The sequence below is a fragment of the Diabrotica virgifera genome, chromosome 1 (assembly GCF_917563875.1).
Source record: "Diabrotica virgifera virgifera chromosome 1, PGI_DIABVI_V3a".
In the NCBI taxonomy this organism is placed as follows: Eukaryota; Metazoa; Arthropoda; class Insecta; order Coleoptera; family Chrysomelidae; genus Diabrotica; species Diabrotica virgifera.
The window spans coordinates 264,775,534-264,791,549 of record NC_065443.1 but is presented as its reverse complement, the minus strand read 5'-3'; the positions used below and the strand labels follow the sequence as shown (position 1 = coordinate 264,791,549).

Genomic DNA, 16,016 nt, shown 5'->3' with positions numbered 1-16,016 from the left:
TCGTGATTTACTATGGAATCTCTAACGCGAGAATTTTACTGTCATCGTTGCATTTGGTTGTCTTTTTAAAGACAGATCACATGCGTGACGGATATTCTCGAGTTGGGATTGATTTCATGTAATCGAATGAACTATCTTTTAGTAAAGTCGTCCCAGGAACGCAGCTCATAAATATTGGCGATATCATTTTAAAGTCTTCTACTTTAAAATATATAATATACGTCTGAATTGCCAATATAAATGAGTCAGATTAAATAAATTATTAGAAGAGTTTTTTTACTTAGCAACAACATTTTTGTTTATTTTAGTAGTATTTTGTATTTTGACAACGAAACCCGATTTGGGCTTCGAAACGTTAATAAAATTATTTTCTCAATTTAACTGTGGCTTATTTCCCATCTAAATAGTTAATAATAATTTTCAACTTGACTTATTCGGAAAAATGATTTGAGTTACTCTCTTGCATAGAAACAACTGCCACCAAGATGTACGCCAGGATGAATTTTGATAAAACGTAATATAATCCAGTCGGGTTAGACCATAGACATAATATAACCTAGACTGCGCGCTGCTATCTAAAACTAAGTGACGATTGCGACAGAGAAAATTGAGGTTATTAGGCGGGAAGTCTCTTTCTAATCCCCGACGGGGGTTTATCAAATGACGTTGGGTTTATCGATCACGTGACTTTCCCACTGTCGCCGATTTGATAAACTATTCCGATTAGAAAGAGACTTCCCACATAATAGCCTCAGTTTTCTCTGTAGCAATCGTCACTCATTTTTAGATGGCAGCGCGCACTCTAGATATATGTCTATCGGTTAGATCAAAAAAGGCCTAACCTTAGATGGTGAGCTGCCCGAAATTTTATTATTCTAACCTTTAGAGGGGGTCAATCGTAATGTAAATTTAACTGAATTCCGCCGTTGGGCTATCCACCCTCTTGATGTTAAAGAAGCGTTTTAAAGAACCGTTTTTGCTTAATATCTCCACCATTTTCAAGTTTTTGACAAAAATGATACGGGCTGAAATTGTTGTAAATGCGATTTCCTACAAATTCTTCTTTATAATTTTTTTTTCGTTCGGTCGATATTTTCCGAGTTAAGACGAAAATAGTGGAATATTAACTTTAAAACATAATTGTACATAAACAAAAATGGAGAAAATGGTATTTCAGCAGTTCCATTCAGATTTTTGTATAGACTCTGTCAAGGTATAATCTGTAAAGCCTAGTTGGCCCTAACCCTTAAATGATGAATTGTTGCATAGCAGTCCCCCAGGCAATCAAATGAGTAATTGTTGATTAAATAGCAGTCCCCAAGGCAACCAAATGAGTAATCGTTGATCAAATAGCAGTTCTCCAGGTGATCATATGGTTTCATTTGAGGCTGATGAGTGAATATTGTCTTATCCAAGCTAATGAAGTAGAAGGAAGAGTTTCTACTGCCGCTGGCAGTGATTGTGTATTTCCCCAGTCTTTGTTGGTGGACCTACCGTCTGACGCCTCCTGAAGAAGATCTTGGGGTGTAAATATACCAAAATAACACCGGAAAAAGCCTTCAGACCACCAGCTCCAGCACCAGCACCAAGTTCCTTAATGAAATCTATTACTTGCCTGCCAACAGAGACATATTATTTTTATATAAAGTTGCTCCATAAATACTAAAATAAATTGAATTGTGACTTTACTAAAGTAAGAAAATAAAGCGTTTACACCAAAGTTCATTCTTTTTACTGATAGTGTATTGTATGCGCCGATAATGCAGAGGAGTAGGATATAAGGACCAAGTTTGCAAGTTGGCACTTAGAAATGAATACAACATTTCATCCTCAATATGATCGTGACAGCATTTGCAATAATTTCAGTTCCTACCATTTTTGTCGAAATGTTGCAAAGGGGCGGAGATATTGAGCAAAAACAGTTCTCCTTTAAAATCAAGATGCTGGCGATTTATTTATGCTCTATGCTCTATGTGATTGTTTAAGGAGGTAAGGCGCAAAATCTTCATCCAATGCTATTTAAATGCATTCATTTTTTCAAATCCTGAGAAAAGTAATAAATATTTTTTAAAAATTTAAACGCAGAATGAAATATTGAATTATTTCCGAGGGACGAAACTCCCTTAGAATAAACAAAAAGTTTCTTTTGAGTGAAATATTTGAAATCAAAAATCACACTAAATTTTCTCTTTTTTTTTCACCCCTGTAACTTCTTAAAATAAACATTATAGAGGGTTTAAGGGACTTTCGGCCCTCGGTAATAATGTAATCTTCCATTCTGCGTTTAAATTTTTCAAATACACTTAAATATTAGTTTTCTCAGGATTCGAAAAAAAAATAAATAGCCCAATAAATGACCGTTTTGGAGTGTAATTTTCAGGGGCAACTGCGAATTGCATGAAAATTTTGATTTATGTTCTACTTACCCTCCACTTCAAAGTTGAAATTGTAACGTTGGTTGCTTTTAATTGGGGGGTGACAGTCACCCCTTCTCTGGGGTGAAAAACGCGTGTTTAAAGTAAGCCCGGAGATGGATAAATTGACAGATTATAAGCAACTTTCGTTCTATAAAGTTTTTTATATAAGTCAATACTTTTCGAGTTATTCGCGATGGAAAATGTAGATTTTTCGACAAAAAAAAAAAAAAAAACTACGTTTTCAGACGGTTTTTCGCATATAACTCAAAAAGTAAATATTTTATCGAAAAAAGTGTTCTTAGGAAAAGTGTAGCCTATAAAAAAATGGTGTATGAATAAAGTCTATAAATTGAGTAAAAGCTTAGTTGTAGCTCATGAAATATACGTTCTTATTCGTCTAATTTCAAATTGAATAATTCAACGTGAAATCACCGAAAAATTAAGCACTTTTCGGGAAAAGCCTATTAACATTTTTAAAGTATTTAAAAAAGCTTTATATTTGTTTTTTACAAAAGTTTCTAGCATTAAAAATAAACGAGTTACACTGAAAAAACCAGTTGACCCTTTTTTTTGGTAAAATATTCGTGAAAATCTCCTTCTATTTAGCACCCTAAATAAAATTAATCGTTACCGCTTTACCATTTACTTTAACTGTATGTGTATTGTTATATGATCTATACCTTTGATTGGTTTGAAGTGCTTATTTTTGGAAAAAAAATTGGTTTTATAATAAAAAAACATTACTAAAAATTTTTGAAAAATTTCCTTTTTTTAAAATACCTTAAAAAATATTAGCGGTAAGAAAAATCTTAAACAGTAAAAAAGTAGGTTTTGCTATTATAAATATGCTAGTTTCATTTTGTTTTTCCGTAAGACAAAAATTGGTTAAGATATGGGTGTTCAAAATTTGCATACACTCGTGATTAGTGACCCGTTCTAGCTTTTTCAACTATAACCCTTTCAAAAATAAGCACTTTAAACCGGTGAGACTGACATATCATACATAAAATAGATAAGTAAGTAAATTATTTGTAAATCGGTAAATATTAATTTCATTTTGGGGAGCTAAACATGGGGAGATTTTCATGATGTTTTGACAAAAAAAAGGGGGCGAGCTTTATTTTGAGCGCAACTCACTTATTTTTAATGCTAGAAAATTTTATAAACAATTAAAATAAAGCTTTCCTTAAACAGTTTAAAAAAGTTTAAATGGGTTTTCCCGAAAAGTGCTTAATTTTCCGGTGATTTCACCTTGAAATATTCGATTTGGAATTAGACGAATAAGAACATATTTTTCATGAGCTACTACTTTCTTTCTACTTGATTTATAGACTTTTGCTAAAGATAATTTTTAGATAAAATATTTACTTTTTGTGTTATTTGCGAAAAACCGTCTGAAAACGTAGTATTTTTGTCTAAAAATAAACATTTTCAATCGCAAATAACTCGAAAAGTATTGACTTACATAAAAAAACTCCATAGAACAAAAGTTTTTTAAAATCAGTTAACTTATCCATTTCCGGTCTTATCTTGAACGTATGTTTTTTCACTCCCGAGAAAGGGTGACTGTGACCCTCCAAGTAAAAGCAACCAACTGCACGATTTCAACTTTGAAGTGAAGGGTAAGTAGAACCTAAATCCAAATTTCCATGCAATTTGGAGTTGCCCCTGAAAATTACACGGTATCGCCGTATTTGCCGTTCATTTACTGGGCTAGAATGCGTTTAAATAGCATTGGACCAATATTTTGCGTCTACCACCTTAAGCGCAAATTCTGAGATCTTCTTGGAAAAAATATCAAACTTGCTTTAGATTTGGTCTATTACGCGCAGTAAATTTTTTGATAAGGCAAATAGAAAAAAATCAATTAATTTAATGTCGACAATTTCCATTTTTTCACCAATTCTAAATAAGCTTGGTAAATAAACTTTATAATAAACTTGGTGAGGGTTGCTGTGCGTAAAGTTATCTGTAAAAGTATGTATAAACACGGGACATCCGTTCAGAAACATTTGAAACATTTTTTATCGGACTGAAACAAAGAGATGCGTTGGCGTGTTTCGTGTTTAACTTAGCCTTTTAGAAAGCGGCAATTAATGCCAAATTAAACAACAGGTAAACCAATTTTAATAAATCTTCGCAAATTATGGCCCACGCAGCAGATTATTTGGATTTAACTATCCGTACAACACAAAAGTTAAAAGAAGTGTTACCATGTTTTCAACCGTTTCAACGATTATGAGTTACAAATAAATATAAATTAAAGGAAAATGAAAAAAAATGGAATTTGTGCCAGAAATATTGGCCATAATTTCATTCTGCACAATGCTAGGGTCGAGTAGTAGAGGAATTCACGTATTTATGCTCCCTTGTGACCAATGAGAAATTTATCTACTTTGAACTGAGTAGATAAGTAAACAGGAGAAACGTATCCAGAAAATAAAAATACCATATTATACAAAACACTAACTTTATAAATGCTGACAAAGTACTGGCAAATTTTGTTGTATAATAAATACTACTAATCACTACTAAACAAGATATGAATTGAAGATCTAATGACGGAAAAAATAGAAATTCTTCGAGGTGTAAAACAGGGCTATAAATATATTGTCACCACTGTAGTAAAGTGGACAGTGGAAAGGAGTGGAATCACCTTTACACTGTAAGACTTGAAGATTTTAGTCAGGTATAAAGAAGAAAGAAAAGCAAAGTTGTTCACTAATCCATATATTATTGAAAACGTTTTGTTCCGTGTTTACAGAACATCATCAGTCCATACATGTGAAGTGGTTATAAAAGATCTTATAAGCAACAGATCTGAATAAAGGGATGGCGGTTCAATTAGTCAAATTCACATAATACAATGAGAACTTGAAAGCTTATGCAAGCACGAACCTAAATTTTAAATATAATATGAACATAAGTGTGAGGAATAAAATTTCCAAAGTGGGTGTAAACAAAACCACCTGGATAAGTGAATTAATATGATTTGAAATACATAAATTTTGTTTATAAAATATTTAAACTAAATTGTAAAACACATGTGTTGCATTTTTTTTGTTAACCGATAAAATAGTTCAGGAACCGAAGCTTTTCACCTCGCAATTTTTACAGAATGGATCGATTTGCTTGAAAATTTGAGAATAAGTAGTGGATAGTCCAAGGATCAAAATATATATGATGCCGAAAGGCGCTTTTACCATGGTGGTGGTTGCCACCCCATCTCGGCGGTGGAAATTTTTTATTATATTTTGACCGCAACAGTTGATAAAAACATTCATTTTAAGCAAAAAATGTTCTATACATTTTTTTGACAAAATTAATAGTTTTCGATTTATTCGCTATCGATAGTGTTAGTTTTATATCGAAAAAATCAATGTTTTTAGATATACAGCTAATTTACTATTCACTCAATTTTTGCTGTAGAAAACAATTTTTCAAACCAAGTTCTTGCGAATTAAATAACCTACAATTTTATATTTAAACATTTTTTCGTATCTCTGATGCTAATCTTTTTATTCTGAAGAAAATGGCATTTTTTACCAAACTACAAAAATTCGTTATTCGCTTTTAACCCCAGTTTTTTTAAAACTAATCATTTTAAGCCAATCAAACTTCTAGAATATATTAATAATACATAACTAAAGAAGAATGAATAAGACCAATGACTAAAAACATCGCTAACTTACATTATTATGCTTCCCACTGGATTTCTCGTTTTGTTCAAATCAAATCTTCAGCCAATCAAACTTCTAGAATCTATTAATAATACATAACTAAAGAAGAATGAATAAGACCAATGACTAAAAACATCGCTAACTTACATTATTATGCTTCCCACTGGATTTCTCGTTTTGTTCAAATCAAATCTTCAGCCAATCAAACTTCTAGAATCTATTAATAATACATAACTAAAGAAGAATGAATAAGACCAATGACTAAAAACATCGCTAACTTACATTATTATGCTTCCAAGTGGATTTCTCGTTTTGTTTTTCAAAAAAATATATTGATTTTTTAAACGTAACTTTTTTATTTTTTATCTTAGAAAGTTTAGTAAATAAGAGTTTTGTAGGTTTTTACAATATATAAGTTTAGTAATAGTAAATCTTTTTAAAATCCTCCGTCGCAAAAAGAGGTGACTTTGAAAGGGTTGGTAAAGGTGGTTTTTGCATGTTATTACAAGTTTTAATTGTAAATAGCTCACTCAATTTTTTACGTAGAAAAATTTTTTGCAAACCATGTTCTTGGGAATTAAATATGCTACAATTTCATATTTAAACATTTTTCGAATCTCTGATGCTAAGCTTTCTATTCTGAAGAAAAGGCTATTTTTTTCCAAACTACAAAAATTCGTTATTCGCTTTTAACTCCATTTTTTAAAAATTAATCAGTCTAAGCCGGTCAAATTTCTAGACCCTATCTATAATACATAAATAAAGAAGACCAAATAAGGTTAATGACTAATTTTAATTGGGGTGGTGATTAGATGGTTGCTTCCAATCACTTTTTCGCTGAAAAAAAATAGAGACTGACATTATTTTCATTATAAGTTACTTAATTTTTGAGCTAGAGATTTTTTTATTTCTGTCTTTTAATAAAAAGTAAAAAATAAAAAATATGAAATTTTTTTTTCCTACGACCGTTTAATAACATGCTCATTATTCGCTATTTTTCCATAGATAATAGCACCCATTACTGTACCCGTGAGTAATAATTCATTACTCACGGGCTGAAGTTACTCACGGGTCATTACTCACGGGCTGAAGTTAGATTCAAGGGCGCATGCCCTCTTTTAATATTAATCGTATATAAACTGCATATAAAATTACTTAAACTTGTCTATTTAATACAATAGTTATTGTAATTTATATCAATAATTAACTTCGAAAAATTTTTAAAGTAATTTTAACTGTAACAATGTCAGTATATTTTTTACGTTTATATCTTGTTTACTACAAATTTTGACGTTTATCATTTATTTTAGTGACAGTGACATTAGCGCATTTTGTTTATGTTAATTGGAATTTATAACTAATATTGTGTTTATTTTTTAAGTTATATTGTGTTAAATATGTTATAACATATTAGTATAGTTATATTATTTTATTATATATTATAGTTAAATGTAAATATACAATATAACTATATTTTATAAGAAATATGTCCACCGACATCAGCCATTTCCTATTTATTAGATTCACTGACAGTAGGTACAAATTTAAGCTTATAATTTTTCGGAAACCAACAGAACTTGTATTGACTATTTCTAGTTGTATTGTTACAATAAATAAGAATTTGGTAACAGTAGGCAACCAATTATTCAGCCACGTAATAGGGGTAAATAGCATTTAGGTATTTTTGTAAATTATTGTAATTTAAATCTCGAGAAGTTAATAATTACATTTTTTACTAATTAAATAAAAAAAAAGGTCGTAGAAAAAGTATAGTATTCTACTCGCAAGTAATGGCTATTACTCACTCTGATGAATGCAAACTTCATCATCGTGAGTAATAGCCATCATTACATGCTCGTTGAATAATATACTATTCTTAAAAACGCTTTTCTTTAGTTACGAGTGACTACTATTAAAAATATAAAAAATCAACAAAAAGCAAAAAATAAAAAAAATCAAACTCAAAGGATTATTCGAAAAAAACTATTAGAGAGATTAAATATACAAAAATCTCACACATTCGTTAAAAAATTGAAAAAATCTAACACTTTCGTTAAAGAAAAACGTGGAGCGCGAAAAGTAAAAAAGTATCTATCTTCAAACCGTTTATTCGATGAAGACGCACTCCACGCTTTTCTTTAACGAATGTGTTAGATTTTTCCAATTTTTTAACGAATGTGTGAGATTTTTGTATATTTAATCAGTTTAAACAGTTTTTTCGAATAATCCTTCCAGTTTGATGTTTTTTTATTTTATACTTTTTAGTTGATTTGTTTATAATATTTTTAATTTTAGTCACTCGTAACTAAAGAAAAGTATTTCTTAAAAATTTTTTTTTCATATTTTTTTATTATATCTAAATATAGATATTTTATCTCGAAGTTCCATTAACATGCATGTATTTTGTATTTTAGTTGATTTCTAGTTTTCTCAACCCAGCTTCGCCTTCAATTTGTCGGAGAAGAATGAAATATTATTAACATTTCTATTTGTTTTAGCTCGAAGAATTCCTCCACAATAAACGTTACACGACAAGAACGAGCAGCGCTGGGACTCTTATCATTCCGGAAGAGAGTTTCAAAGAAATCGGAGACGATGTCCAGAAACGACGCCGCAGAAGACGCCGCGACGCCAATACTATTTCGTCGTTGTTAGAAGCGGTCGCCGAGAACAAAGATAAAAGACGTCTTGAAAGTAAGTTTAATTTACTTTTTCATATTATGAAAATATAATTAGTCCAGGGTAAGTGTATAATTATTAACAAGTTAGTGAAAAAACGCGATTTTTTTGATTTTATGCACACCAATCAGAAACTAAATAATTGACACAAAATTACAAAATTTGATATATTATTACATTGAAAAACTTCAAAATGGCGATTTTTTAAAATTAAAAAGTCAATTTGTAGCTTCGTATACTGCAAAATATAGCAAAATTGTTATTTGTTAATAACAATTATTAAAATTAACCAACAACTTTGGTATTTCACCCAAAGCTGGATTTTGGGTACTTAACAAACCCTCAAAGTTTGAGACCGATCCATTAATTAGTTTAAAAGTTATTCTCTTTGTTTTTCCAAGAGATCTTTTTTTTGCAATAACATAAGGCAGGAAATAATGAAGATAAGCAATTCTGCCGGTGCCAAACGACATTAGAAGACTATCGATATGTATTAAAAAAATATAAAAAATAGTCATTATAGTAGAAAATCTTAATTAAAAAATTATTGATATTTTTAGTCTATAAACTTTTACTTATTCCAAAAGCTGATCATTTTTCCACAACTTTAAAAGAAATACATAGTGAGTTATTTATTTAACAAGCTCAATAGACCTTGAAGGCCTAGGGCTAAAAATACAATTGATATAATACAATAATATAATACTATACTGGGTGGGCCAAAGAAAAGGGTCCACCTCTATATTTGGCAGTAGTTATTAGATTTTAAGGAAATGCCGAAACAGATCGATTTTTATTTTTAAATTACAATTTTTAGATATATATGTCATACTAGTGACGTCATCCATCTGGACGTGATGACGTAATCGATGATTTTTTTTAAATGGGAATAGTGGTCGTGTGGTAACTCATTATGGTGTTCAATTATCTATTCAGTAATATAAACATTAATATCATTAGTTAACACGGTGACCAAAAAAAATATAATTTTTGAATTAAAATAATTGACGCAAAAAGAAGAATAAGTGTAATTTATTTAACTCAAAATACATTTTATAACTCTCAGAAAATAAAAAGAAAATGTTTATTTAGCAAATAAACATTGCTTTTCGCTTAAATCAAATGCTCAAACTGTCAAGAGGTAGGTGGGAGGCTGTTTGTGATTTAATTTAGGCGAAAAGAAATGTTTATTTCTGAAATAAATATTTTTTTTCTATTTTCTGACAGTAGTACAATGTATTTTGAGTTAAATAAATCACATACATTCTTCTTTTTGCGTTAATTAATTTAAGTTAAAAAATATTTTTTTGGTCACCCTGTATAAATAATGATATTAACCTTTATATTACTGAATAGAGAATTGAACACCCTTTAAAATGAGCTACCACACGACCCCAATCCCCATTTAAAAATCATCGATTGCGTCATCACGCCCTGGTGCATGACGTCACTAGTATGAAATATATGCCAATAAATTGCAATATAAAATAAAAATCGATCTTTTTCGGTATTTCCTTAAAATCTAATACCTACTGAAAAAATATCGAGGTGGACTTTTTTCTTTGGCCCACCCTGTATATTACAACACTTGTATCAAGTGGGGTGGCTTCTTGTACAATCATGCTCCTTGGCTACTAAATTGACTTAAAATTCTCCTCCATTCTTCCCTGTTTGCTACTCTTTTTTCCCAACCAATAATTCCCTCATTTCTGAGATCTTCCTTTACACTAGCAAGCCATCTTTGTCTGGGTCTTCCTTTCCTCCTATTCGTTATTGGGCCCCTTTTTAGGATCAAATTTGGCATCCTCTTCCTTTCCATTCTCATCACGTGTCCCATCATCACACTATATGTGCCTTTATGAACCGACTGATGCTTGGTTCGTTATATAGTTCCTCTAATTCCCTGTTTGTTCATCGTACCCAAACTTCCTCCGAGTTTTTGCTTCCATATATAACTCTGACCATTTTCCTTTCCCATCTTTCCAATTTCTCCGTGTTTGCTTTTTTCATTGCCCATACTTTATTACCATACGTCACTGTGGGTCTTATTACCATTTTATGTATCCTTAGCTTTGTTTTTCTTGATACTATAACAATAAAACAAGCGATTCGTATTTATATACGACTTTATTAATTTATTTATACAAGTTTTCTTTACAAACTCTCGCTTAAAACTAAACTTATTTACAAAATCCGTTCCTATATAAAGCCCAGCCATTATTTCTCGAAGATTCTGCTCATCTCTAGTTATTGTCCCGACATTCTGAGAATTGCTCGCCTTCCGCTCCGCTACATCGCGTCTGATCTAAAAAAATCGACGTGAAATGCGTGTGTGGAGATGGGACCTGTTATACGAGGGTCGGTCAAAAGTAATCTTTTGTTACAATACATATTTGGATTTTATCAGTGGTCTAAGGCTTCCCATCTTTTTATTTCCCTGTGCTAATGTGGCATTCAGTTCCCATTCATCCTGACCTTTCTCATCTATAATAACCCCCAGATACGTAAAATGATAGTTATTCTGGGAAAAAAAGTAGAAATTATTTTTTAAATTCCCACTAATTTGTTTACAATAATTAAAAAAATATATATTGTTTGAACCGTTTTAACTATTTATATTGTTTGTTAATTAATAATATTATAGGTCTGGATCCCGCGTATGAAAAAAAAGTTGATTAATAGCAAGCTGAAAATTTGTTAATAGCTTAAGGGTGTCTAGTAGGACAAACTTTCATATATGGGAACACTGGAACAGGGGAAGTTTTAATTGTGGAACAGGTTAAAAATTTGGAACGGTCAGACCACGAAAACGGCACATGTATTTTGTCCGACAGAACAGACTTAAACTCTCCGAACAGAGATTAAACTCTCATGCAAAAATCAGACTGCTATTTATCACCAAATGGGCGTTTTAATGAGTGAAACATGTAGAATATGTCATATGACAGGAATTATGACAGGTGATAAATAGCAGTTTGATTTTTGCATGAGAGTTTAATCTCTGTTCGAAGAGTTTATGTCTATTCTGTCGGACAAAATAAATGTGCCGTTTTCGTGTTCTGACCGTTCCAAATTTTCAACCTGTTCCACAATTAAAACTGCCCCTGTTCCAGTGTTCCCATATATCAAAGTTTATCCTACTAGACACCCTTAAGCTATTAACAAATTTTCAGCTTGCTATTAATCAACTTTTTTTTCATACGCGGGATCCAGACCTATTATTAAAACATTACATATTTGCAATATACGCAAAAATACATACAAATTAAAGAAAAGATTAAATCTATCAACTAGAACCAGAGATACAGAAACTTCAGTATTTTTAAGTTCCTTAAAATAATTTTGAACCCTTGAATTTTTATTTCCCCCTTATTATGGTTCAAATAATTTTTATTTTAGCCCCATTTTTAGCAGTAACAGTCAATGCTGTAGAAGTTTAATCTCACCCCTACTTTTCTCATAATCGTTCTAGAATAACTTTGTTTACGATATACGAAATATTTTGTCTACGAATAATAGAATATAAGTACATAGTAATTTTACTTGTTTATATGTTAAAATTAATAGTAAATAGTAATTTTGCAAAACAATTTTTGGTTACAAAATGATTTTTTTAACCTTTTTTGATACATATTCATAATTTCACTCTTAAACTTTCATTTAATATTCGTAGAATTACCGTATCTTCATTTTTTTCTGACTAATATTATTAAAAAAGGGTCTCTGGGATAAACAAATAGAATAACTTTTAAATTACTTTATGTATTGTTCTGAAATTTTGAGGGTTTGTTAAGTATTCTAATACCCAACTTTCAGTGGAATACCAAAGTTCTTGGGTAATCTTAATTACAGTTATTAACAAGTATTGATTTTGCCTTATTTGCAGTTTTCGAATGAACAAATTGACTTTTTAATATCAAAAAATTTAAGGCACTCGTGGGAGTGCCGACAGAAGTGAAAACTTCTGGCGAACTAAGCGTCTTCGTGTACACACACTATCCCTCTTACAACCTTTATAACTTCGGTCGAACTTATAGGCAATTCAACTCATAATATTTATAAATATGATATATGAAAATGTGAAATATTGTAATTTAACTTGTGAAATTGCGTTAATACCAAACTAGACTGGCTAATTGGCTATGCCAAGGCCATAAAGGAGCAAAAAAACCTATAGTATATAAATTACTACTATCTCACCGTAGCGATGACGGTCTCGACCTCATCCAAATGCTTTTTCCCCATCCAAACAGAAGTGCTTATACCTATATTATATACGCGTTGCGTACGTCCTAAGCTAAATTTATGTATATATACACATAATATAAATACGTACAAAATTTATTTCGGCGAAGTGATGACGGTCGCAAATTCAATGTTTTTCCCCCATCCAAAAAGTGCACAACATCCCTAAAGAAGTTTTCACTTCAAAACTTTATTTCGCGGAAGCGGTGAAAGTCGCGATAACGGCAGCTAATTCAATACTGTTTCCCCATCTAAATAGTGCACAAGGTCCCTAAAGAAGTTTTCACTTTAAAAATTTATTTCGCAGAAGCGATGATGGTCGCGATGACCGTGGCTAATTAAATAGATTTTCCCCATCTAAAAAGTGCACAACGTCCCTAAAGAAGTTTTCCCTTCAAAAATTTATTTCGCCGAAGCGATGATGGTCGCGATGACGGCCGCTGATTCAATACTTTTTCCCCATATAAATAGTGCACAACGTCCCTAAAGAAGTTTTCACTTCAAAAATTTATTTCGCCGAAGCGATGATAATGGTCGCGATGACGGCTGCTGATTCAATACTTTTTCCCCATCTAAATAGTGCACAACGTCCCTAAAGAAGTTTTCCCTTCAAAAATGTATTTCGCCGAAGCGATGATGGTCGCGATGACGGCCGCTGATTCAATAAATAGTGCACAACGTCCCTAAAGAAGTTTTCACTTCAAAAATTTATTTCGCCGAAGCGATGATAATGGTCGCGATGACGGCTGCTGATTCAATACTTTTTCCCCATCTAAATAGTGCACAACGTCCCTAAAGAAGTTTTCACTTCAAAAATTTATTTCACAGAAGCGATGATGGTCGCGATGACGGTCGCTAATTCAATAGATTTTCCTCATCTAAAAAGTGCACAACGTTCCAAAAGAAGTTTTCACTTCAAAAATTTATTTCGCCGATGCCGAAGCGATGACGGTCGTGATGACGGTCGCTAATTCAATACTTTTTCCCGATCTAAATAGTGCACAACGTCCCTAGAAGTTTTCACTTCAATAATATACGTACAAAATTTATTTCGTCGAAGCGGTGACGGTCGCGATCACAGTCGCGAAGTCAATCCTTTTCCTCATCCCAAAATAGATCATACATTTATTTTAAATTTAAATACTTCTACACAATTTATATATACATCCACATAATAAATATACGTACAAAATTTATTTCGTCGAAGAGATGACGGTCGCGAAATAAATCCTTTTTCCCCATCCAAAAATAGGTTATACATTTATTTTAAATTTAAGTACTTCTATACAATTTATACAGTGAGCACGTAAAGGTTGGAATAAATTCATTTTCTCGAGAATGGACGATTTTGGAAAAAAATCCCAAAACAGGTCAATTTTTATTTTTAAATTGCGACTTTTTGGCATATGTATCATACTAGTGACGTCAGCCGTATGGGCGTGACGACGTCATCTTAAAAATTTTTAAATGAGAATAGGGGTCGTGTGATAGCTCATTTGAAAGGTAATTTAATTCTCTATTCAGTAATATAAACATTAACATATTTATTTATACAGAGTGTCCAAAAAATTTTTTTTTGAATTAAATTTATTGACATAAAAGAAAAATGTGTGTTATTTATTTAACTCACAATACATTTTACTGCTATCAGAAAACAGGAAATAATGTTTATTTGACAAATAAATACTGTTTTTTTGCTTAAATTCAATATCTAAGCCACCACCCCACCTTCCTCTGGACAGTTTGAACATTTAGTTTAAGCGAAAAGCAATGAATATTTTTCAAATACACATTTTTTTCTGTTTTGTGAAAGCAGTAAAATGTATTTTGGATTAAATAAATTACATGCATTCTTCTTTCTATGTCAATAAATTAAATTAAAAAAATGTTTTCTTGGACACCCTGTATAAATAATTATGTAAATGTTTATATTACTGAATAGAGTATAAAATTACCTTTCAAATGAGCTATCGCACGACCCCTATTCCCATTTAAAAAAATCATCGATGACGTCATCACGCCCAGATGGATGACATCACTAGTATGATATGTATGCCAAAAAGTCGGAATTTAAAAATAAAAATTGACCTGTTTCGGGAGTTTTTTCTATAATTGTTCATTCTCGAGAAAATGAATTTATTCCAACCTTTACGTGCTCACTGTATATACATACACATAATATATACGTACAAAATTTTTTGGCCGAAGTGATGACGGTCGCGATGATGGTCGCGAAATCAATCCTTTTTTCCCATCCTAAAATAGGTTTTACATTTATTTTAAATTTAAATACCTTTACACAATTTATATATACATACACATAATATATAACATAAGCGATGACGGTCGCGAATTCAATGCTTTTTCCCCTATCCAAAAATCGCACAACGTCCCTAAAGAAGTTTTCACTTCAAAAATCGCTATTTTGAAGATTTTTCAATGTTCTAAAAAATCAAAATTTGTAATTTTATGTCAGGTATTTAGCTTTTAATTCGAGTGCAAAAAATCGAAAATATCGCGTTTTGTGCACTAAATTGTTAATATGAAATTTAAGGACGGCTCCGAACTTTTGACAGGAAACAGTTAGGTTTTCTTCCTATACGTTTACAATAACTAAAAAAGTTGTCAGAGATCTGGATTAATTACAGTCCGCAACAGAGTCTTTTTTTGTTAATTTGCCTGGAGTAAATGTATTTAATCACTATTCCAATGCTATTTCCAGCTGTCCCATTATCAACAACGTTGTCTTATCCAACGTTGCTCAACAAAAACGATGGCGAGATTTCGGTTGATCCTGGACCACGTATTTTCCAAACTACAGGGAATAAAAGACATACCAGACAAACCAGCGATCCCACGACATTGCAAACTAAATGCGCTACTTTCAATCGATCACCAGCGTTCAAAGGAGCACAATCGACTGAGAAAAAGAGGTAAGCTGTTTCTTTGTCTTGACCGAGTTTCCTTTTTTTTGTATTGATGTTTAGTCCGAGAG

At 31.5% G+C, this 16,016-nt stretch overlaps 1 protein-coding gene across 2 annotated transcripts in view; it reads left to right on the top strand.

Annotated features, from left to right (window-relative positions):
- The window catches only part of LOC114344785 (uncharacterized), an 834,291-nt gene that overhangs the window by 59,861 nt on the left and 758,414 nt on the right, over positions 1-16,016 (top strand). For both annotated transcript variants that reach the window (XM_028295620.2, XM_028295626.2), the window contains exons 6-7: positions 8,596-8,791; positions 15,744-15,954. In XM_028295620.2, the coding sequence (XP_028151421.2) occupies positions 8,596-8,791; positions 15,744-15,954 (407 nt within the window). The remainder of the gene's footprint in view (positions 1-8,595; positions 8,792-15,743; positions 15,955-16,016) is intronic.